At 37.3% G+C, this 24218-nt stretch overlaps 1 protein-coding gene across 1 annotated transcript in view; it reads right to left on the reverse strand.

The window, feature by feature from the left end:
- The window catches only part of SPIDR (scaffold protein involved in DNA repair), a 493308-nt gene that overhangs the window by 431962 nt on the left and 37128 nt on the right, over positions 1–24218 (reverse strand). Inside the window, exon 5 of the mRNA XM_015071433.3 lies at positions 20786–20949. Coding sequence (XP_014926919.1) covers positions 20786–20949 — 164 coding nt within the window. The remainder of the gene's footprint in view (positions 1–20785; positions 20950–24218) is intronic.

The raw sequence follows: 24218 nt of genomic DNA on the forward strand, positions 1-24218 counted from the left end.
GAAAAGGAAAGGGAACAACAACAACAAAAAACCCAGAATTTAGGGCTGATTCTAAAGAAAGGGAGTGGGGGAGGAGAACAAAAGGAAGAAAAGAATGAAAAAGCTTGATCCAAAAAAAGAGAAAAGGAAATCAAAAGAACAGACACGGTGAGCCTGATTCCAAAAGAAAAAAAGAAGAAAGAAAGAAAAGAAAAGAGACCTGATGGTGTTGTTTTTGAGGCGCTCAATTTTCAGTGCACTTGGTGCAAGGGAAGTGCTGGCTATGCTGGTCTGGAGGAGAGGCCTGCTGTGTTGGCTCAGACTCAGTCTCACCTCAGTAAATAAGCAGTTGCCAGGCACGGGGGGCAGAGCTTGGTTTAAGAGCTTGGTGTAAGTTCTCCACTGGGAACTGCTGTGCTGCTCTCTGAAGTCCTATCATGTTGGTGTTGGAGAGAAAATAGCGCCACACCTATCTCTTGTCCCCAGACAGGGGATCTCACACCTACAGTGTTCAGGCAGCCCTCACAGAATAGCAAGGGAAGTCAGCCTGTCTTGCACCAAATCTGTCTTGTGTTTTTTCTTTGGTGCATGGCTGGGATTCAAAATGCAAAGTCTTAAAGGCCCTGGCATGGCGTGGATCTGCTCCCCTTCTCTGGAGTAGACCCTCTCCACCCTCCATCCATAGCACATTCAGGACTTTTTTTTGTCCTTGGGGAGGGAATAAACCGTCTTCAAAAGTACTCCAGGAAGGGGAATGTTCTCTCCCAGTGTGCCCTGGAGCTCTCTACACCATCCTATGCACTCTGGGGCCAGCTCCTTCCTCCCCAGGAGTGCATACCATGGCTCTACTGCGGAGAAAGTCACATACTTCCAAAACCTCAGAGTTGGAGCTCCAAATGCTATTTGCAAAAAAACAAAACAAAACAAAACAAACAAACAAAAAAAACTGGGACACTCAGTACTTTTTGCTCCCCAGTCCATGGTCCAGAGACGTTTTCCTCTTGTGTGAACTCAATGCCACATTTTTCAACCCCTCTCTTTCTCTCCCTTGGTCTCTCCACAGAAAGGGTTCCTTCCTCTCCAGGGCACTGCTGTTTTTCTCTCTCCCACTTCACTTCCACATACCTCACACCTGCCAAGTTGTCTCCCTCTAGCTGTGGAAATCCTTCTGGAACTCTGCAGATTAATTTCCTGGGTCTCCCAAGTGACTGGACTTCATTACACCCATGTTAGATAAATGAGAAAAGCCCAGGATCCCCCTACTTCTCTGCCATTTTAACTCCACCTCCTCATGCATTTACTTTTGATCTATGTCATTACATTTAAAATGAATTTCTGGTAGACAGCATATGTGAAGGTCTTGCATTTTACCAATGTGTCAATCTCTAACTTTTCAATAAAATACTTTATCTGTTTTCATTTAATATAATTCTTGAGAGGGTTAATCTAGGTCTATAATTTTGCTATTTGTTTTCTTTTCATCTCATCTGTTTATATTAATCTGTTACTACCTTTACATCTCCTTTCATATTCTCTGGATACACTTTTAATTCTATTTTGATTACTTTTTGTTTTCAAGCTGTATTTCTTTGTATACACTTTTCTTTTGGGGGGGGTTAGCTGTAGGAATCATAACATGCACCTTTAACATTTCACAGTGAACTTAGAGCTACTATTCTACCACTTCACGTAAAATAAGAAACCAATACGGCACATAATTTCACCTACCTGGCTCAATCCCTTATTCTACAGTTGTAATATTATATCAACGTATGCCATAAATGCCATATCATAAAGTAAATTTTGCTTTAAATTGACAGGGTTTTTTTTAATTGGTACAGAGGAGACTTTTTATTTATCCACATATTTATCAATTGCAGTATCCTCTACTGCATCCTGAAAATCTGAATTTTCATCTGGTATTACTTCCCTTCGGCCTGAAGAACTTCCTTTATCATTCTTGTAGTGCATACCTGCTGCAATGAAATCTTTTAATTTTTATTTCTCTGAAAAGGTTTTTGTTTTGTCTTCATTTTTAAATGATATTTTCACTGATAATAGAATTCTGGGTTGACTTGTTTTTCCAGCAATATAAAGGTGTTCCTTGCCTGGTGACCAGCACAGTTTCTGTTAAGTATTCAGCTATCATTTGTTATTATTGTATCAGTTCTCAGGGTACCTTCAAGATTCTTTCTTCATCTGACATTTCAACTGCTTAACTATGATGTATGTGATTTTCTTGAACTTAGCTTGTTTGGAGTTCACTGAGCTTCTTGAACACGTAAATTTATGCCTTTCACCAATTTGGGGTTAATTTTCGACCATTATTTCTCCAAAAATTTTTGCTCCAATTTCTCCTTTCTTATACTTCTAGGACTCCCATTGAATATGTGCTGTTGGATCTTTTGATACTATCCTACCAGTCACTAAGACTAATTTCTTTTTCTAAAATCTTCTTTTTCACTTTTTGGATTAAATAATTTCTATTCATATATCAAGTTCATTGACTTCTTTCTCAATCTTCTTTGATCCTATATAATGATTTTTTTTAATTCAGGCATTGTACGTTTAAATATAAAATTTCATTTGGCTCCTTTCTTGTAGTTTCTGTTTTTCTGTTAATGTTGTTGTGTTTTCATTCGTTATATGCCCATTTTCCTTTATGTCCCCAAACAGTTACAACAGATGCTAATGCACATATGAGTCATATCAGGGCCCATCTCAATTAATCGCTTTTTCATTTAAGTCATACTTCTCTGGATGTGTGTGTGTGTGTGTGTGTGTGTGTGTGTGTCTAATAAATGTGGATTGTATCCTGGACCCTACAAATGATACATCTTTAGACTCTGGATTCTATTACACTCTTCTGAAGAGTATTTACACTCTCCAAACTCTCCCCTGTGGTAGATAGCAACTGAAACCTGTTTAAGTCTCTTAGCCTGTATGATTTATATGCAGAATTTGGGGGCACGTTCCTCTGGTACTACTTTATATTAACTTTCCAGCTCCTAAAGCCACTCCAAACTTTGTGCTGATTTCTATACAACTTTTAGTCACCTTGTACAACATTGATGGAGCCCTACCCTCAGGCAAAAAGCTGTGAAAAATGAAAAGCTCAACCTTGTGAAATGTTCCAAATGTCAACAACCTCCAGTTTCTGCCTATGTCCTTTCACTGCACCTCCAAATAGTTTTCGTTTTTTTCTTTTTTTTTTAATATATGAAATTTATTGTCAAATTGGTTTCCATGCAACACCCAGTGCTCATCCCAAAAGGTGCCCTCCTCAATACCCATCACCCACCCTCCCCTCCCTCCCACCCCCCATCAACCCTCAGTTTGTTCTCAGTTTTTAACAGTCTCTTATGCTTTGACTCTCTCCCACTCTAACCTCTTTTTTTTCCAAATAGTTTTATATCCTTTCTATATTTCTGTATATACTTATAAAATATAATTTATATATTTTATATTTGCATTTTTACTTTTTTTTTTATTTTTTTTTTAACGTTTATTTATTTTTGAGACACAGAGAGACAGAGCATGAACTGGGGAGGGGCAGAGAGAGAGGGAGACACAGAATCGGAAGAGCAGGCTCCAGGCTCTGAGCCATCAGCTCAGAGTCTGACGCAGGGCTCAAACTCACGGACCGCGAGATCGTGACCGGAGCTGAAGTCGGATGCCCAACCGGCTGAGCCACCCAGGTGCCCCTCATTTTTACTTTTTAATTGTGTCCCAAATTTGTCATTGTTATTTGTGAGAAACGTAGTCTGACACATGCTACTCTGTGATTAATGAAAGCAGAACTCCTAAAGATTGTTTCTAATATTAGAAAACTAGAGGACTCTAAAAGTCATGCTTGTAATGACATATCATTACTTTTTTAAAGTTTATTTATTTGTTTTGAGAGAGAGTGCACACATGAGCATGAATGGGGGCGGGGCAGAGAAAGAGGGAGAGAGAATGAATCTCAGGCAAGCTCTACACTGTCAGTGCAGATACCAAAGTGGGGCTTGAATTCACAAACCTTGAGATCACGACCTGAGCCAAAGTTGGAGCCCTAACCAACTGAGCCACCCAGCCACCACTATATCATTACTTTTTAATATTACATAGTGGTGATAATATTTCCTAGAGATTCCTTTTTCTATTCCACTCCTTGTATCAGAAAATATAAGCTACTGACAAAAGGAAGGAGAAGAAAGAAGAGAGGAATTGGGATAATAGGGTGACAGTGAAAGAGGAAAAACATTTATACTAAGAGAAATTGATAGTTACTGTCCTGGCATCTCATTAGGTAAAGTTTAGACAAGAAGGGAGATTTTGGAAAAACAAACAGATGCTACAAATGATATTAGCACATACTCACTTTCATAAAAAGAAACAACACCAAAATATACTTTGTCATGAGATCAGGAATAGACACCAGATATCTATCATAGATATAGAGATAGATATAGATCATATATGCAGGCATTACCTCATTTATTGCAGTTCACCTTACTGAGCTTCACAGATATTATACTTTTTTTGCTAACTGAAGGTCTGTGACAAGCCTGCATCAAGCAAGTCTATCAGTACCATTTTTCCAATAGTATGTGCTCACTTTGTGTCTCTGGGTCACATTTTGGTAATTTTTCAAAATTCACAATATTTCAAACTTTTTCATTATTATTGTATTTGTGATGGCGATCTGTGATCAGTAATTATAAGTTGTGAAAGCTCAGATGATGATTAGCACTTTTCAGAAATAAAGTATTTTTTAACTCAGGTAGTAGATTGTTTTGTTAGACATAATGCTATTGCACACTTAATAGACTATAGTATAGTGTAAATACAACTTCTACATGGCTTGGGAAACCAAAATATTCATTTGACTCACTTTCTTACAATACATGCTTTACTGTGGTGATCTATAATAGAACCTGAAATAACTCCAAGGTTCGTCTTGTATACACACAAATTATAATATAAAGTAAACAAACAAAAAACCCCACACTCTTCAATACAAGCTCTAACATCCCTCCTTTTTTTACTGAGAACACACTAGAATATGGACTTCTTCTGAAGTGCAGTGTTTCTATAGTGAAATCTTTAAAATATAATCAAAGAAAATGCATGAGTAAAAAACTCCAGGCTTTCCTTTATAAACATTAAATTTTGTCAGTTTATATATATACATTATTATATTTGAGAGCTGGTTTCCAAAATGTGTGTTTTTGATCATCATAATAAATTATTTCAAGTCCATATGCAATGTATGCAATGGACAGTTCTCACACATTAACAATTAGGACATATTTAGTCATAACATTTCATTCCAATTCACCATTAAAACTGATTGAAAGTAAAATAAGATGTATTATTTTCAAATTTCTATATAAATATAAGTGAATGAAACAAAACAAACATGATCATTAAATTTAGAAACATTTTCAAAGTTTGACAGATCACCCTATGTAGGGATACAAAATTGTGTTTATCCTTACTTTGTTGAAATTTTTCCGTATTTCATCTTCTATGAGATATTGAATCATTTGTTCTACCAATACTGTTAAGTATACAAAGAAAACATGTTTCATAACAATGACTTCACATTTCAAATTTGAAAACCACATTTGCTTTCTCTTTAAAAACTTCATGAACTACTTTGAGATCTTTCTTTTGTGCCAGCCAGCTTCTGTTACATAGCTTCCACAAAAGCCTGAATCTTAATTAGGTCAACTGATATTTACTACGCCTGTTAACCTGTATCTGCATAGGAGTCACTACAGAAAATACACGAGAATTAACAAAGGTCATCTAAATCCAACTTCCTTCATACTTCCTGAAAAATGTAGGTTATGAGGAGACATCACTGCTGTGTCTCTGCTGCCCTCTACATAAAGGGTTCTTGGAAGACACTGATAAATTGTGAAAACCCAGACAGCAATATTAAATAGTACGGACAGTCACATCAATAATCAACTACATTTGTTAAATATTCGAAAAGACAACATTACAAAGAGAAGTTATTGCTATTTATTGTCTTTGATTTCCATCATGCTTTTCCTCCAATTGGTTGAACATGTAGTCATGTTATACTCCAAGGAATACAAGAGAAGCAATTAAGATAATTTGGAATCAGACTATATGAGATAAAATCTTATTCTACCATTTATTAGCTATATTTCCATTCTCTCATCTGTAAAATGGGGTTAAAAATAACATCTACCTCACATGATCAGCACTTAGCAAACTGCCTGACATACAGTAAGAACACAGGGTTATCATGTTGTCGTTAATGTTACTGTTGCTATTACTATTTTTGATAGTAACAAAATGGCCAGGACCACAGCTCAGAAGCCAGAGTGCCTGAGTTAAAATCCCAACTGAGTCACATACTACTTTATGACCATATAAAAATTCCTTAATCTCTCTGTGCCTCAAAATCCTCTGAAAATTAGGGATATAGAACTCCCACCTCACAAAATTATTTTGAGATTTAAATAAGATAATGTACATAGCACAGCACTCAGAAGAATGCAACACAAGGAAGAACTCATAATGTTAGCTGCTACTATCATGATGAGTTCAGTTGCCATTACATAAGCACTAGAAGAACTCTGCTCTAGAGAACTGGCAGAATTATGCTCACAAGCAAGACTATTTCCTAAATCAACAGCATCCCTCATGCCATCCTGGGCAAGGGATTCAAGAAAGACCTGAATTATAATCAATGCTTCCCACTGAATAGAAGTATGGTATTCCCCTAGAGTAAGTATCCACACACCATATATCTTCTATTTCTACAAATGTGAATGAGAGACAAATGGCCTCTCATTCATAAAATAATAATTACTCAATAGTGGAAGTATTAGGGAGAATTTGCTTCTGGAGAGCTAAGTAATAGTTAGAAAATTACTAATTATAGTATAAATCTTCCTCTCTTCCATTTTATTCAATGTACATGGCTCATTTAAACATTATAGCAGAAGATGGTGAAGGAGTAAGAGGATGCTACCCTTATCTCCTCCCTTGAACACAGCTAGTTATCAAATCATTCTGAACACCCAAGAAATCAATCAGAGGTCTGAGAGAACAAAAACTGCAAGTCTTCCAGTAGAAAAGTGACCACCTTTGGGAAGGTACGAGCTGCAGAAAGTTTCCTTGGGTAAGATGAAGCTATGGCTACCGCGGTGGGAGGATGCATGCTTACAGAGGATACCACAAAGTAGTATAAGCAGTGGAGTGCAAAATCTGAATTTTATGTCTGCTCCCTAGCAGGCATGCCTGGCTTACAGGTGCTCAGGTGGTGAAGCAGGGCTGAATCCTACGAGTGAAAGTATGGTCTGAAGATCCCCTGGATGGCAAGAAAAATGGGTGGCACCAACGTGCTGTGCTGTTACCAAGCATAGGTGCAGGGAAGCTGACTGAGAGAAGCTCAGTGCTGGCTTTCTGCTCTGTTTTATCATAAACTGTGAAATGCTGTGCACTCGCGCAACGGTTCTCCTGCGACCAGCCAGCAAAGGGGGACTCTGCCCCTCGCGCCCCCCCCCAGGGGAAAAATGCAGGTCCACTCCTGAGAGTCTCTAAAAATTGGAGTTTTGAAACTCAGTCGCACACCTGAGATAAAAAACCTCAGACACGGGCAGGATGAACACAGCGTTCAGATGGGAACCAGGGACACAAAAAGGGAGACGGATGATTCTTCTGTGAGGGCTCAATGAAGAGTGGGTGGAGAGAGGAAGACGCGCAAACTTTCACCTCGCCTAGAGAGAGTCCAAGGCCATATTCATGGCGTCCATCAGCACTGAAGGCAGCAAAACAGCGCCACCTAGTGGAAGCTGGAGCTGAATACATCAAGCTCTCCCGACCTAACACCCGCGCCCTAGAGGTGCATTTCCACTGAAAGGAGTCAGCCCAGCAGGAGCTCCCCCAGAGAACCAGCACAAACAGCTTGCTGGCCAAGTCTATTGCTCATAGAGTGCTGCAAAGTTTCAGCTCTGAATAAAGAGGGACTAGCTCCCTTTTTGCTTTTATTCTTTACTTTATTACTTTTTTCATTTATTTTTTCAATTCCCTTCCCTTTCTAAAATTTTTATTAATTTTGTAGTAATTATATATATATATATATATATATATATATATATATATATACTTTATATATTTCTATTCCTTTATTTTCACTTTATTTTAGGGAATGCAGTGACCCACTGAAACATAATAACATTCGTATCATAGAAGTACCAGAAGATGAAGAGAGAGAAAAAGAGGCAGGTTTATTCAAACAAATTATTGTTGAAAAGTTCCCTACTCAGGGGAAGGGCACAGGCATCAAAATCCAAAAAGCACGATAACTCCCATTAAATTCAACAAAAGTCAACCACTGCAAAGGCATGTCACAAATTCACACACACACACACACACACACACACACACATACACACACACCAGAAGAGGAAAGAATCCTGAAAGTAGCAAGGGAAAAAAAAGTCCTTAATCTACAAGGGAAGACAAATCAGGTTTGCAGCAGATCTGTCCACAGAAACTTGGCAGGCCATAAAGGACTGGCAGGAATATTCAGCATGCTGCATGGGAAAAACAGCCAGTGAAGAATTCCTTAACCTGTCATTCAGAAAAGAGATAAAGAGTTTTCCAGACAGACAAAAACTAAAGAGGTTCATACCCACTAAACCAGTCCTGCAAGAAATTTTTTTTACTTATATCAGACAAACTAGACTTTAAAACAAAGAATGCAACAAGAGCTGAAGAAGGGCATTATATCATAATTAAGGGTCTATCCATCAAGAAGATCAAACAATTATAAATACTTATGTCCTCAACTTGAAAGCACCCAAACATATAAATCATTACATAATAAACACAAAGACTCTCATTGTTAATATCTTAATGGTAGGAGACATTAATATGCCACTTACAGATATGGACAGACAGATATGGACAGATCATCTAAGCAGAAAATCAACAAGGAAACAATGGCTTTGAATGACACACTGGACAGATGGACTTAACAGATATATTTGGAAGATTTCATCCTAAAGCAGCAGAATACACATTCTTTTCAAGTGCACATGGAACATTCTCCAGAATAGATCACATATTGGGTCACAAATGAGGCCTCAACCAGTACGAAAAGATCAAGATCATACCATGCCTATTTTCAGACCACAACTCTATGAATAAACTTGATGTCAACCACAAGAAAAAATCTGGAAAGCCCTCAAATATATGGAGGTTAAAGAACACCCTGCTAAGAAATTAATCGGCTAATCGAGAAATGAAAGAAATTAAAAAATACATGGAAGCCAATGAAACTGAAAAAAGGATTATCCAAAATCTTTGTCATGCATCAAAGGCAGTACTAACAGGGAAGTATACTGCAATACAGGCCTATCCTAAGGTCTCAAATACACAACCTAACCTTACACCTGAAGGAGCTAGAAAAGTAACAGCAAAAAAGCCAAAAGTCTGCAGAAGAAGGGAAATAATAATGATCAGAGCAAACATAAATTATATAGAAATCAAAAAAACAGTTGAACAGATCAACGAAACTAGGAGCTGGTTCTTTGAAAGGATTAACAAAATTAATAAACCCACAGCCAGATTAATCAAAGAAAAGAGAAAGGACCCAAATAGATAAAATCACAAATGAACAAGGAGAGATTACAACCACCACTGAAGAAATACAAACAATTGTAAGAGAATATTATGAAAAATTATGTGCCAACAAATTGGGCAATCTAGAAGAAATGGACAAATTCCTAGAAACCTACAAACTACCAAAACAGAAACAGGAAGACATAGAAAATTTGAATAGACCCATAACCCAGCAAAGAAATTCATTCGGTAAAGTCTCTTTAACAAACAGAAGCCCTGGGTCAGATGGCTTCCTGGGGAAATTTTACCAGACATTTAAAGAAGAGTTAATATCTATTCTTCTCAAAACGTTCCAAAAGAGAGAAATGGAAGGAAAACTTCCAAACACATTCTATGATACAGCATTATCTTGATTCCAAAACCAGACAAAGACCCCACTAAAAAAGGAGAATTACAGGCCAATATCCCCGAATAACACTGATGCAGAAATTCTCAGTAAAATACTAGCAAACTGAATTCAATGCTACATTAAATGAATTATTTAACATGATCAAGTGGGATTTATTCCTGAGCTGCAGGCCTGGTTCAATACTCTCAAATCGATCAATGTGATACACCACATTAATAAAAGAAAGGGTAAGAACCATATGATCCTCTCCATAGATCCAGAGAAAACACTGGACAAAATACAGCATCCATTCTTGATACAAACCTTCAAGAAAGTAGGGATAGATGGAACATACCTCAACATCATAAAGGCCGTATATGAAAGACCCACAGGTTATATCATCCTTAATGAGGAAAACCTAAGAGCTTTCCCCTACTGCCAGGAACAAGACAAGGAGGTCGACTCTTACCATTACTATTTAACATAGTACCGGAAGTCTTAGCCTCAGCAATCAGACAACAAAAAGAAAAAAAGGCATATAATTTGGTTGAGGAAGAAGTCAAACTTTCATTATATGCAGATTACACAATACTCTATGTAGAAAATCCGAAAGACTCCACCAAAAAAACTGCTAAAATTAATACATGAATTCAGCAAAGTTGCAGGATATAAAATCAATGTGTGGGAAATCTGTTACATTTCTATACACCAATGGTGAAGCTGCAAAAAAATCAAGAAATTGATCCCATTTGCAATTGCACCAAAAACAGTAAGATACCTAGGAATAAACCTAACTAAAGAGATAAAAGATCTGCATGCTAAAAACTACAGAACACTTGTGAAAGAAATTGAAGAGGACACAAAGAAATGAAAAAGCAGGGGCGCCTGGGTGGTTCAGTCGGCTGAGCGTCCGACTTCAGCTCAGGTCATGATCTCACAGTTAGTGAGTTTGAGCCCTGCATCAGGCTCTGTGCTGACAGCTCAGAGCCTAGAACCTGCTACGGATTCTGTGTCTCCCTCTCTCTCTCTGCCTCTCCCCCACTTGTGCTCTGTCTCTCTGTCTCTCAAAAATGAATAAATGTTAAAAAAAAAAAATTAAAACAAAAAAGAAATGGAAAAGCATTCCATGCTCATGGACTGGAAGAACAAACTTTGTTAAAATGCCTATATTACCCAAAGCAATCTATACTTCTAATACAATCCCTATCAAAATACCACCAGCATTTTACACAACGCTAGAACAAACAATCCTAAAATTTGTATAGGACCCTGAATAGCCAAAACAATTCTGAAAAAGAAAAACAAAACTAGAGGCATCACAATTCCAGACTTCAATTTACACTACAAAGCTGTAGTCATCAAGACAGTATGGTATTGGCTCAAAAACAGACACACAGATCAATGGAATGGAATAGAAAACCGAGAAATGGACCCACCACTACACAGTAGGAATCTTTGACAAAGCAGGAAAGAATAGCCAATGGGAAAAAAGAGTCTCTTCAACAAATGGTGTTGGGAAAACTGGACGGCCACAAACAGAAGAATGAAACTGGACCATTTTCTTACACCATATACAAAAATAAATTCAAAATGGATGAAAGACCTAAATATGAGATAGGAAACCATCAAAATCCTGGAGGAGAACACAGGTAGAAACCTCATTGACCTCACCCGGAGCAAATTCTTCTTAGACGTGTCTCTGGAGGCAAGGCAAGCAAACATGAACTATTGGGACCTCATTAAGATAAAAATTCTCTGCATGGCAAAGGAAACAATCAACAAAATAAAAAGGCAGTTATGGAATGGGAGAAGATATTTGCAAATGACATACCTGACAAAGGGTTAGTATCCAAAAATCTGTAAAGAACTTATCAAACTCAACACCCCAAAATACAAATAATCCAGGAAAAAAATGGGCAAAAGAAAGAAGACATTGAGGTGGCTAACAGACCCATGAAAAGATGTTCGATATCACTCATAATCAGGAAAATACAAATCAAAACCCCAATGAGATACCTCACACATCTCAGAATGGCTAAGATTAACAACACAAGAGACAACAGGTGTTGGCCAGGATGCGGAGAAAGGGAAACCCTCTTGCACTGTGGGTGGGAATGCAAACCTATACAGTCACTCTGGAGAACAGTATGGAGGTTCCTCAAAGAGTTAAAAATAGAACTATCCTCTATTCAGCAAATGCCCTATTAGGTATTTACCCAAAGGATACAAAAATACAGATGTGAAAAGGTACATGCACCACGATGTTTATAGCAACATTATCAACAACAACCAAACTATTGAGAGAGCCCAAATGTTCATCGACTGGTGACTAGATAAAGATATATGGTATATTACTCAGCGATCAAAAAGAAAATGAAATATTGCCATGTGCAAGACGTGTATGGAACTAGAGTGTATTATGCTAAGTGAAATAAGTCAGCCAGAGAAAGGCAAATACCATATGATCTCACCACATGTGGAATTTAAGAAAGAAAACAGAACATATGAACATATGGGTAGGGGTCAAAGAAAATAAGAACAGTGGGAAACAAGCCATAAGAGACTCTTAACAATAGAGAATAAACTGAGGGTTAGTGGAGGGAGATGAGGGGGATAGGCTAGATAGGGGTATTAAAAGAGGGCACTTGTGATGAGCAGTGAGTGTTATATGTAAGTGATGAATCACCAAATTCTACTCCAGAAACCAATATTGCACTATATGTTAACTAAAATTTAAAAACATAAAAAGTTAATATATGCTAAAAAATAAATTTAAAAAATTAAAAAAAATAATTAACAATATAGCAGATGCTGCTGACACCCTACTCATATCTTCTGCCCTATCTTCAGTGTTGCTGGCCCCATTTCCAATTTGCAGCACTTCCATTTCTTTGCTTTAGGATTTCTCTGGTGCTGGAAGCCATTTTTCCACTTGTGCGGTGGCCTGCAAGAACTAGGAAATACTCCATTCCCCAACTCCAAGGACCAGCCTACAACCAACGAATGAAGGGATCTACATATAAATAATCCAGCTACCTTGCCCCTTCCTCATCCCTCTGATGAGATAATTCACAGTCTCCCAGTGTTTTCCAGCAGTGCTAAACTCCAGGTGCCCATGATGGTTAACTGCTAGTGAATGATCCCTTAATCAGCTGCTATCCCTTCCCAGGTTCACTCGCTCACCACTAGGTGAGCAGGTGTTCTGAGGACATGCTTCTATGCAAATTCAAAGACAAACAATAAACTGTGAGAGAGGCAAGTCCACAAAAACCACACATCACATATTTTACTCTTTTCAACCTACCTGAAATGTTGAATAAACAGGAGAGAAAGGCTTAGGTATTAGTTTAAGTATTAGGAAGGAAGTGCTAGTGTGACTGCAAGATGCTGGGCAGAGTGTACAGTATGAGTTAGTCTCTTGAGAGGCAGATGCCAAGACAACATCAGCTATAGAAGAGACTTACTGAAGGAAATACCTGCAAAGGATAAAAGGGTCAAGAAGAGCTTGCAGTGCAGGTCTGAAAACTATGAAAGGAGGACAAGAAGGAAAGATAGGGTAGGAAGAGTTTCAGACTACAGAGTAGCCATTAGTGGTATGGTCCCGATATAAAAAAATGATGGATCCTGAAGGATGGTAGGTGGGGCTTTCAATCAACTGTGTTCCTTGCAACTGAAGATATAAGTGCACATTTCCACAGATGCACTGCAGGGAATGATGACGTAAAGTGACATTATCTCAGCAACTTGAAAAATGTGTCTAGAGAAAAACTTCCTCTCCTCCAAGACTGTTTGTTACCAATACATACTATGGTTTTGCATGTTTATACACTTCTTATAATGTATCAAACTGTACATATCCTTTGGCAAACTGGCTTACTTCTTCATTATCATATACACAACAATTTTCATATGTTCATATAAAATTAGGTTACATCCCAAAGACTTTTCTCTTATAAACAATGCTACCAATGAATATTCATGTACATATATTCTTCTAAGTCTCATTCATTTGATGGACCTGAGGCCAAACTGTGAATGTTAAGTTATATGGACCTTGATTTTCAAGCAATAAGGAACCAACAAAAGTGTTTCAGTAAGTGAGTGACAAGGTCATAATTTTTATTAAGATATATCTAATAAAAAGACATACGCTAAGAAATCAATTGTGAAGCAACTGAAACAATACAGAGAATTAGTGAAAGGGCCCAACTTAGGGCAGAAATTGTAGGGATGTTATAGTTTAGAGGCCAAATCTCCATGACATGGTAATGGCATAGACTCAGGCAATGAAAAAGGAAAGTTATTAACTACGACCAAAACACACAAAGAAGATGAGCTTAGGTTAAAAAGAAAAGAAAGATATGGTTTGGGACCCTTTTGACTTACAGTAACTTTAGGACATTCATGCAAAGATGTCAGTAGGCAGCAGGAAATCCACATGGAGTTCAGGATAGTAACCAGTTTATAGGAAGATTTAACAGTTATCAGCATTTGGAAGAGAATGATGCTTGAGAAGAAAATAAAATTGAATCCCATGTGAGAAAAAGAATGGAAGAAAAGGAGACAGGGGGCATGTGGGTGGCTCCGTTGGCTGAACGTCTGGAGCTTGATTTTGGCTCAGGTCATGATCCCAGGGTGTGGGATCAAGCCCCACATTAGGCTCCATGCTGTGTGGAGCCTGCTTAAGATTCTCTCTCTCTCCCTCTGCCCCTCTCCTCCACTTGCTTACTCTTTCTCTCTCTCATAAATAAGTACATAAATAAACAAACAAATAAGAAAAGGAACAGGAATTAAGGTCATAGAGAATACCACTGTATTTAGACCACAAATCCAGAAGGATTTTTGTTATATTGTAGGAATGCTTCTCAATATCTACTTGGAGAAATCCATTTTTGAGTCAATGGATTCAATTCATTCATTTCCAATGACAATGCAGTATGTTATGCTTTAATGTACAAGTTTATTAAGAAAAACAGCATACTTCATGATGACTTACATGGAAGAAGTCTTGAATTTTTTACATACAAAGCAAGCCAAAGTCTTTCCTTTTCTATGACCATATCTTTCAAAGTTCTGACCATTTGCATGCTTCTTCCAATATAAGAAAGCAATCAATGTAGATTTGGAGGCATTCAACCAACACCTGAATAGTTCTATGGCAAGCTTTCAATCACAGCTGCCTTACTACATGAGTAACTTGTTCGTAGTTACATTATCTTTTCTAACAATTTCCTTGTCTGAAAATTGGGCATAGCCATATCTACTTCACAAGTGTTTTAAGGCTCAAATAGAAAATGTACTGCTATAAACTGAATATTGAAACCTAATCATATATTGAAACCTAACACCTAATGTAATGGTATTTGGTGCCTTTGGATCGGCCCTCATGAATGGGCCTTTAAAAAGGCCCCAGAGAGTCTTTCTCTCTCTCACCATGTGAGAAGTCAGCCTTCAACAAACTAGGAAGTGGGCCCTCAACAGACACCCTATCTGCCAGCACCTAAATCATGGAACTTTCCAGCCTCCAAAACTGGGAGAAATAAATTTCTGTTGATTCAGCCACCCAGCCTATGGTATTTTTGTTACAGCAGCTCAAACAGGCTGATACATGTACATAAAGAAACTAGTAAAATATAAGGTTCAGTATATGTTCTATATGTGATCTGTTCCTCTCTGTTCTGTCTTTGAGGAAGAAACTACTGACTGCCATTTTGCTTGTTTTATATTTTAATTCTGAAATAAATAAATCCAATAAAGAAGAAAATAAATTTCTCCAATAATTCTACTACCCAGAGATATGCTGTTTACCTTTTGAAGAACTATTGGATGCTTAACATTTACTTCTTATAACTACATATTTTATTATTCAAGAGCTTCCCTGAAAAACCTGTGTCATACTGTAATTTGTAATTTTAACAAGGTATGAAATGAACTGCAAGCACCACAAAACCTGAGCGCAAGAGTTTCTCAGGTAGTGAACACAACCAATCACCCAGCATCTCGATCAATGCGGCAGTAGTCTTTCTAAAAGTCGTGGTTATTTACAGCAGCTTTCAAAGGATAAACATATCCTCAGTTCACAGAATATTTCTCCCAAAAAAAGCCAACAAAAAAATTAAAAATACTAATAAACGGTTATTTCCTAATAAAAAAATTCAAGTTTCTGATAAGAGTAAAATACCAGATTTTTATTTTGGTGATGGCAATAATCTATAATAAAATTTATGAATCCATCATATTAAATGCTTTATTATCCTATCAATACAGAACCTGCTCATCAAATATCAGATAAAACTCTAAAATTATAAAAACAGGTAGCCTATGATATGAAGCTATGAACAAAAATCCCATCTTTCTGAACAGAAATGAGGTGCTTTAAAAAGCCAGGCACATGAGGTAACAGATATTTCAGTGACTGAAACCACTACCACAATAAGTAAATATTAGGAAAAAACTTTACGGAGTATGTTTTTAGCATAATGTGACATAAGATCATGCTATCACAGAAGGCCTTCTTTCACACTGTAGAAGTTAATAGAAGTAAAGGGTTACTAGTCTGGTCTGTAAACTGAAAGGTTAACAAAAAATTTTAGGTCATGGCACAACACTTCCTGGTCTGGTTAAATATGATTTATCCCAAGGGGAGTTTGGTGGCAGTCTCGGGACTCTGAATGATCCTTTGTGATCCCTTAGTTAAGATTTTACTGTATATACAGGTTGGTATTTTGCTTTATCATTTAGCATTTTCTCCACAAACATTTTTACCACACCAACAATAAAAAGTTCTAAAAAACAAAAATTTTAATAGTAGAGAAATACTTTAAAGATATGTTATAGTTTTTTTTTTAATTTTTTTATTGTGGTGAAATGTACACAGCAAAAAATTTACCATATTAACCATTTTTAGATGTACACCTCGGTGGCATTAAATGCATTCATGATGTTTATAAATGCACCACTAACCATCTAGAACCTTTCATCATCATCCCAATCAGAAACTATTCACATTTAAACAATAACTCCCCTTACTCCTCAGCCCCTGGTAACCTCTATTCTACTTTCTGTTTCTATGAATTTGCTTATTCAAGGTACTGCCTATATGTTGAATTACACAGCACTTGTCCTTTTGTGTCTGGCTTATTTTATCTACAATAATGTTTTCAAAGTTCATCCATACTGTACTTGTATCAGAATTTCATTCCAGGGTGCCTGGGTGGGCTCAGTAGGTTAAGATCTGACTCTTGATTTTGGCTCAGGTCATTATCTCACAGTTCATGAGATCAAGCCCCAAGCTGGGTTCTGCACTGACAATGGGAAGCCTGCTTAGGATTCTCTCTCTCCCTCTTTCTCTGCCCCTCCCCCGCTCTCATGGCCTCTCTCTCTCTCAAAATAAATAAATAAACATTTAACATTTTAGAAAAAGGAATGAAATTCTTTTTTACATTTTAGAGAGAGAGTGCACAAGCAAGGGAGAGGGGCAGAGGGAGAGAGAAAAGAATCTTAAGCAGGCTCCACACTCAGCATGGAACCTGACAGGGGACTTGATCCCACAACCCTAGGATCATGATATGAGTTCAAATCAAAGAGTCAGACACTTAACCAACTGAGCCACCCAGGCACCCCAGAATTTCATTCTTTTTTAAGGCTGAATAATAATCCACTGTACATATATACAACATTTTGCTTATCCATTCTTGTTGATGGACATTTGGATTGTTTCCACCATCCAACCATTGTGAATGATGATACTATGAACATTGATGTACAAATATATTTGAGTCCCCACTTTCAGTTCTTCTGTGTATATATATTCAGAAGCAGAATTGCTGGATTATGTGGTAATTTCATGTTTAACTTTTTGAGAAACCATCAAGCTCTTCCACAGTGGCTGTACCATTTTACATTCCCACCAGCAATGAATAAGGGTTCCAATATCTCAATGTTGTTGTTTTTTTCCCATTTATGGATAACAGCCATCCTAATAGGTGTAAAGTGGTATCTCATCATGGTTTGGATTTGCAACTCCTTAGTGACTAATGATGATGAGCATCTTATCATGTACTGGACTGCATAAAAGATCAGAAAGGTGGCCAAGATGGAATAATAGCAAATGGATTTATCCTCCCACCTAAAACACCAAAAACAGTAACAACAAAATGAAAAAAAACAAACAAAAAACAAGAGAGAGAGAGAGAGAAAGGAAGGCAGGTAGGAAGAAAGGAAATAATCCTGACAAAATATATGAAAAAATGGTTTTCAAGCACTGAACATCAGACAAAAACACTAATGCCTGAAAGTCAGGAAATAAAAAATTGAGCTCTACAATTGCCCTAGCTTACTTTCTTGAGAGAATTTCCAAACCACACAACAGAAAAGAGGAACTGAGGTTGAGTCCAGTGGGTTCCCTGAGTTGAAGAGACAGAGCTGAGTGTCCAGGCAGACAAATGTAGCTAGAGTTCGTAGGACAGAGTAACAGAAAAACCAGAGCTACACAAAAAACTCCAGCAATCCACCTCAAGTATTCAGCTGAATACTGATCAGTATGTGCATAAAAATAAAACTACTCTAGACCAGGGAAAGAACCATCTAGAGAACAGTTCCCAATGCCACACCAGTGTCAGGCCACAGCAGCTACTCCTGCCAGCCAGACCAGAAAAACCCATAATTAGGAGTATTACATAGAATGCTCAGGAGGGTAGTGACATAACACTCCCCAGACCCACCTAATAAATCATAAAGCAACACCCAAAAGGATGAAACTGTTTCCAAATAACGGCACCTGAGAACAAAGTTACAAAATATTTAAAGAAATTTTTTAAAATCCAGCAACGAACAACATAGAATTCACAATATTTGGTATCCACTGAAAAATGTCTAGGCATGCAAAGAAGGAGAAAAATGCAATCCACAATAAAGAGAAATATTAATCAATAGAAATAGACACAAAAATAACACAAATGATAGAGTTATAGAAAAAGTCACTAAAACAACTATTATAAATACACTCTATATTTTCAAAACATAGAAAAGATATGATGAGGTTAAGACAAGATAATACAAAAAGATTCATATCAAACTTTAAGAGATGACAAATACACTGGATAGTATTAACAGACAATTAGACACAGAGAGGAAAAAGATATTAAACTTTGAAGATATAGCAATAAAAGCCAGCATAAATTAAAAAGAGAGGGGGGAAAATGAATATAGCATCAATGATCCCATGATATAACATGGAGCAGCCTCATTAATATACATATAATTGTAGTCCAAAAGGAAAGGAAAAGGGAAGTCAGAAAAAAAATTAAGGCAAAAAAACTTTCTAAATGTGATGAAAACTTTAAATCCATACAAAGAAGAAAGTTAACATAGCTGACCTGAGGGTATACTCAGAAAGGCCTGCTTGCAATGTTGGTCCTTGTCTACCTCTGCTTACTTAGACACCAAGAGAGTTCCCAACCTCCCCTAAATGGTGAAAGTGTCTCCCTCTGCCTAAACCGTGCTAACAATATGGCTTAGTTTGAATACCTGTTTTCCTTCTTGAAATCTAAAATTTTGGTACATGCTTTTGGTACTAAAATTTTGGTACCAGCCCCCCAATAAAAACTCTGGGCACTGAGTCGCTAATGAGCTCCCCTGGCAGGCAATGCTTTACAGATGTTGTCAAAACTCATTGTTGAAGCAATTAAGCGTATCCTATGTGACTCCACTAGACTAGGATTCTTGAAAAATTGCAGATTTTGCTTTGTATCATTTCACTGTAATACATCATAGTCATGAGTATGACCATATACTAAGTTCTGAGTGTCCTCCTAGTGAATTACCAAACCTAGGGGTGGGCTTGGGGACCTCTGATTCCCCACATACCCAAAAAGCTTGATAAACTCCAAGCAGAAAACCACACATAGGCATATCACAATCATGCTGCTAAAAGAAGTGACAAAGAGAAAATCCTTAAAAATCAAGAATGAGAATAGCTTCACACTTCTTGACAGCAAATCTGGAACTAGAAGACAATGAAGCAATGTCTTCAAAATACTGAAGAAAAATGATTTCCAAACTACAATTCTACATAAATGGCTAGCCACTTATCAAAGTATGATAAATACATCTCTGGCATGCCATTTATCTTCCATAAATCCTTTCCTAGAAGATGTGCTTAATCAAACTGAGAATAAAAACCAAGAAAGAGGAAGACCTGGAATCCAGGATAAAGTTGCTCTGCACAGAAGAGAAGTAAAGGGAATTACTGGAAAATGGTGAGGAGTGACCAAAGGGTGGCTACATCCACAAAGCAGTGGAACAAATTAGAGCAGCTAGGAGGCCGTGAGAATGAGTTCTCCAAGAAAACAAAACTGACAGAATGTCTGCTATGCCTAAAAACCTTAACAGGAGAGCCAAATGAGGACAAAAAGTTAGAGTTTTAATATCAATAAATAAAGCTAGGCAAACAAAAACCCAAAATAATTAACTCCAAGGAAAATGAAAAGTTCTGAAGGAAAAATAATCATAATTAATATTTGCCATGGCTATGAATATTACATAATGCTGAATACTAATCTAAGCAAACCATGACACATGTGTCCTGGGAGAATGGAGGAATGGGAAAAGTGCAAAAGTGCAGGTGGAGGAGTGGGTGAGGAGAGTTACTGTGTTTATAAGTACATTACAAGCATGTTATTTAGAGACAAGGAAGTAAAGAATAAAAGAATCCCTAAGAATCAAAAGTGTCCTGGAAAAAAGAGTTAAAAGTCAAACACTAAACGGCTATGATTGACAAATGTGACAAACAGAATGAAAAATTTTGAGACAACTGGTTCTTACCTTCAAGAGCTCAGAGAACCCCTCTTCACTAGTTGAAGAATGATTGCTTGAACAAGAAGCACAGTCTGATATTTCCACAACACTCTCACAGTCTTCAAATTCATTATACTCACTAGTATCTTCCCTGTCACTGTCAATCTCCCAGTCAATAAACTGTAGTTCATCTAAAAAATACAATTTTAAACAATTTAAAATCCTTAATATTTATTAATCCATTTTTTTAATTCTCAGTAGTTAAAAACATCCATATTGCTGAGTCGTTTTTTAAAAATATATTAAAAGACTGTGAAAACTATATTCCTACTCTTATCTCTAGCCATCCTGTTTCTCCTACTGCCCCTACTCCAATTCTCAGGTAACTACTTTCATTAGTTGTTTTTGTATCTTTCTAGAGTTTCTCTAGCATATCCAAGCAAATAAAATATATTATTATTTTTTCCTCTTTTCTGATACACTTTGATTTCTTTTTACTTAACAGAGGTTTTCCCACATCAATTAACAGGCAACATCCTCATTCTTTTTAATAACATAGTATTCCATTACACAGTTAACCTACAGTTTATTTAATCAGTCTTCTACTAATAGACTTATTCAAGGATTTTCACCTAAAACTTTTTCTATATATTTCTCATCAATAAAGAAACAAGTAAATTTACTTTTTGGTTTACTTTATAAGCATTTTTATCTAGGTAGTACTTCTGCAAAATTTAATTTGGAAGTTAAATTATTTTCATATATTAAATAACCAAATTTAATCTGTATTTAAAGAAATAAAATTAGTTATTAAGTTTAAATTAATCTCTGAGGTATCTCTGAGGAATATAACATAAACCTTTCCTACAGTACAAAACGCAAGTATTCCCCCTTACAGCTACTTCAGCAACTCAGAGGACAAATAAGATATCTCAGCCCTATTTCAGAGGTTTGACAGCAACAATCTTATTTCCACATAGAAGTCATATTAAAATAAAATAACTTACTAGCTTTAATAATTGAAGAAAATTCAAAATAAAAACAACAACAAGAACAACAAAGAAAAATTTCAGCTAAAGTTAAAAATATGGAATAAAGTAAACAAAAATGGAAGTCTTCTTTTATCTAACACTGTTGTTCCAGAAAATAGAAGTCCACTAGAGTAATTATAAAAGACTAGAGGTCAGACCAGTCTAAGAGAAGCAGGTGCATAATGGCAATTATTTCCCACATGTAACAACACATTTACTATGGAAGCCAGGCACTGGAATGCATAAGAAATTCTCCAGGTTGCTGAAGCATCACAGCAGAAAGCCAATGAAAGGCAGAGGAGGAACACAAGTGCCCTCAAAGCTACTGTACTTTTGTAGCATTTGTTCAATCATTCTTCATTTATTCAGTAGAATCAGTGCCTACTGAGGGGCTACTGTACCATTCTAGACACTCACAATACCAAAACAAGCAAACAAATAAATATAGGAGATAATACAGAACACTGTTCCTACCCTGAAAATGACAGACCACAACCAAAACTAATAAGACTTCATTGTTCACAATGTTTTTATGAAGCAGTCAAGACAATTAATGTTAGACTCAAATTTGCATTTTATAGATGAAGAAATTGAGTCTTCAAAAAGTTAAGAAGTTTTCTCCAAGTTATATAAAAAACAAACGGAGGGGGAAAGATTTTTTAAAGACCAAAATATTTTGACAATTTTAACTCAGAGCTCTTCCCTCTCAATCCCAATTCTGGCTTTAAGGCCCAGACAGTCTAATCCAATACAGCTGGAAGGAGGTCTGAATATATTGTTTTTAATTAATTAATTAATTCATTCATTCATTCATTCATTTAGAGAGAGGCAGAGGGAGAAGGAGAGAAAGAATCCCAGACAGGATCCATGCTCAGCATAGCTCAATCTCACGACCATGAGATCGCTGAGCTGACACTTAACTGAGCCACCCAGATGCCCTAGGTATACTGTTTTAAAAGTTCACTTGGAAATTATGATAAGAAGCCAGGTTTGGTAAGCACCAGAACAGTGTTGAAGCATACAGCATTGAAGTTACACATCCCAACCAATAATATCAATTGGCATACTTGTTAAATATGTGACTCTGGGCAAGCCATTTGACTTCTCTGAGTCCCAATTTCCTTCTATAAAACAAGGGTATTCTGCTTACAGGATGTAGTTGATATAAAAGGAAATAATATACATATGCCCCAAGTGTCTGGGGTAAAATAAGAAACTGATAAATGGTAATTAAAGGTAAAATGAGGGAGGGAGGAGGAGAAGGAAAAGGAAGAGAAAGATAAGCCAGCATTTACACACATGATAAGATACACTCCAAGGGATCATTTATTTTTTACCCAACAGTCAACTTGCTTAACAGAAGTCAACACTTGTGAACTTATTTAAAAAAAAATTTTTTTAATGTTTATTTATTTTTGAAAGAGAGAGAAAGAGAGAGCAAGAGACAGAGCATGAGCAGGGAAGGGGCAGAGAGAGAGGAAGACACAGAATCTGAAGCAGGCTTCAGGCTCTGATCTGTCAGCACAGAGCCAGACTCGGGGCTCAAACCCTCCCACTGCGAGATTATGACCTAAGCCAAAGTCGGATGCTTAACAGACTGAGCCACCCGGACACCCCATGTGAACTCATTTTAAAGTAGTTAACTCAAGGAGGAAGAGTTAAGATGGTGGAGGAGTAGTGGGACCCTATGCTTGTCTCCTCCCTTGAATAGAGATAAATATCAAATCATTCCAAACACCCAAAAAATTGATCTGAGAACTAAGGTAACAAACTATACATCTAGTGGTGGAAAAATGGCCACATCATGGAAGGTAGGAGCTACAGAGAGTTGATTTGGAGGAGGAAAGAACTGCAGATGCCATGAAAGGGAGGGAGCCATGATAATGGAGAAAGGAGCAAAAGAGAAAAGAAAGAGAGAGAAAGCAGCACCCAGGGGACTGCACAAGAAAAACTCTTCCCCAAAATCACTAACTGGGAAAAGGAGAGGGGCTGAATTCTGCAGAAGTTTTAGAAAGCCCCACCATTGCAGGGGTCATGCCTGGTAGCACAGGCAGCGCTCCTGTGGGGAAGGACGCAGAGGCAGGAGAGCAGGAAGTGTGGTCTGAGGATTCCCTGGGTCACAAGGGGAGAAACAGTTCCCTTTCTTGGGGTGCAGTTGGAAAGGTGGCACAGCCTCTCAAGGGATAAGAGAGCTAACAAGAGCCAACATGCCGCCCTGTACACTAGCATAGAACAGAGACATCTATTGAGGGCAGCAGACCTTGGTTGCCAGCTTCTTTGCTGTGCTTTACCATAAACTCCAAACCACTGTGTGGTTGTGCGACTGCTTTCCTGGGACAAACCTGCACCAGCCACAGCGTGCTAAGACCCTCCCCCAGAGGATCAGTGCAGGTCCATGCCACGTAGATCGGTAAAATCTGGAGATTTAA

The sequence above is a fragment of the Acinonyx jubatus genome, chromosome F2 (genome assembly GCF_027475565.1).
Source record: "Acinonyx jubatus isolate Ajub_Pintada_27869175 chromosome F2, VMU_Ajub_asm_v1.0, whole genome shotgun sequence".
Taxonomy (NCBI): Eukaryota; Metazoa; Chordata; class Mammalia; order Carnivora; family Felidae; genus Acinonyx; species Acinonyx jubatus.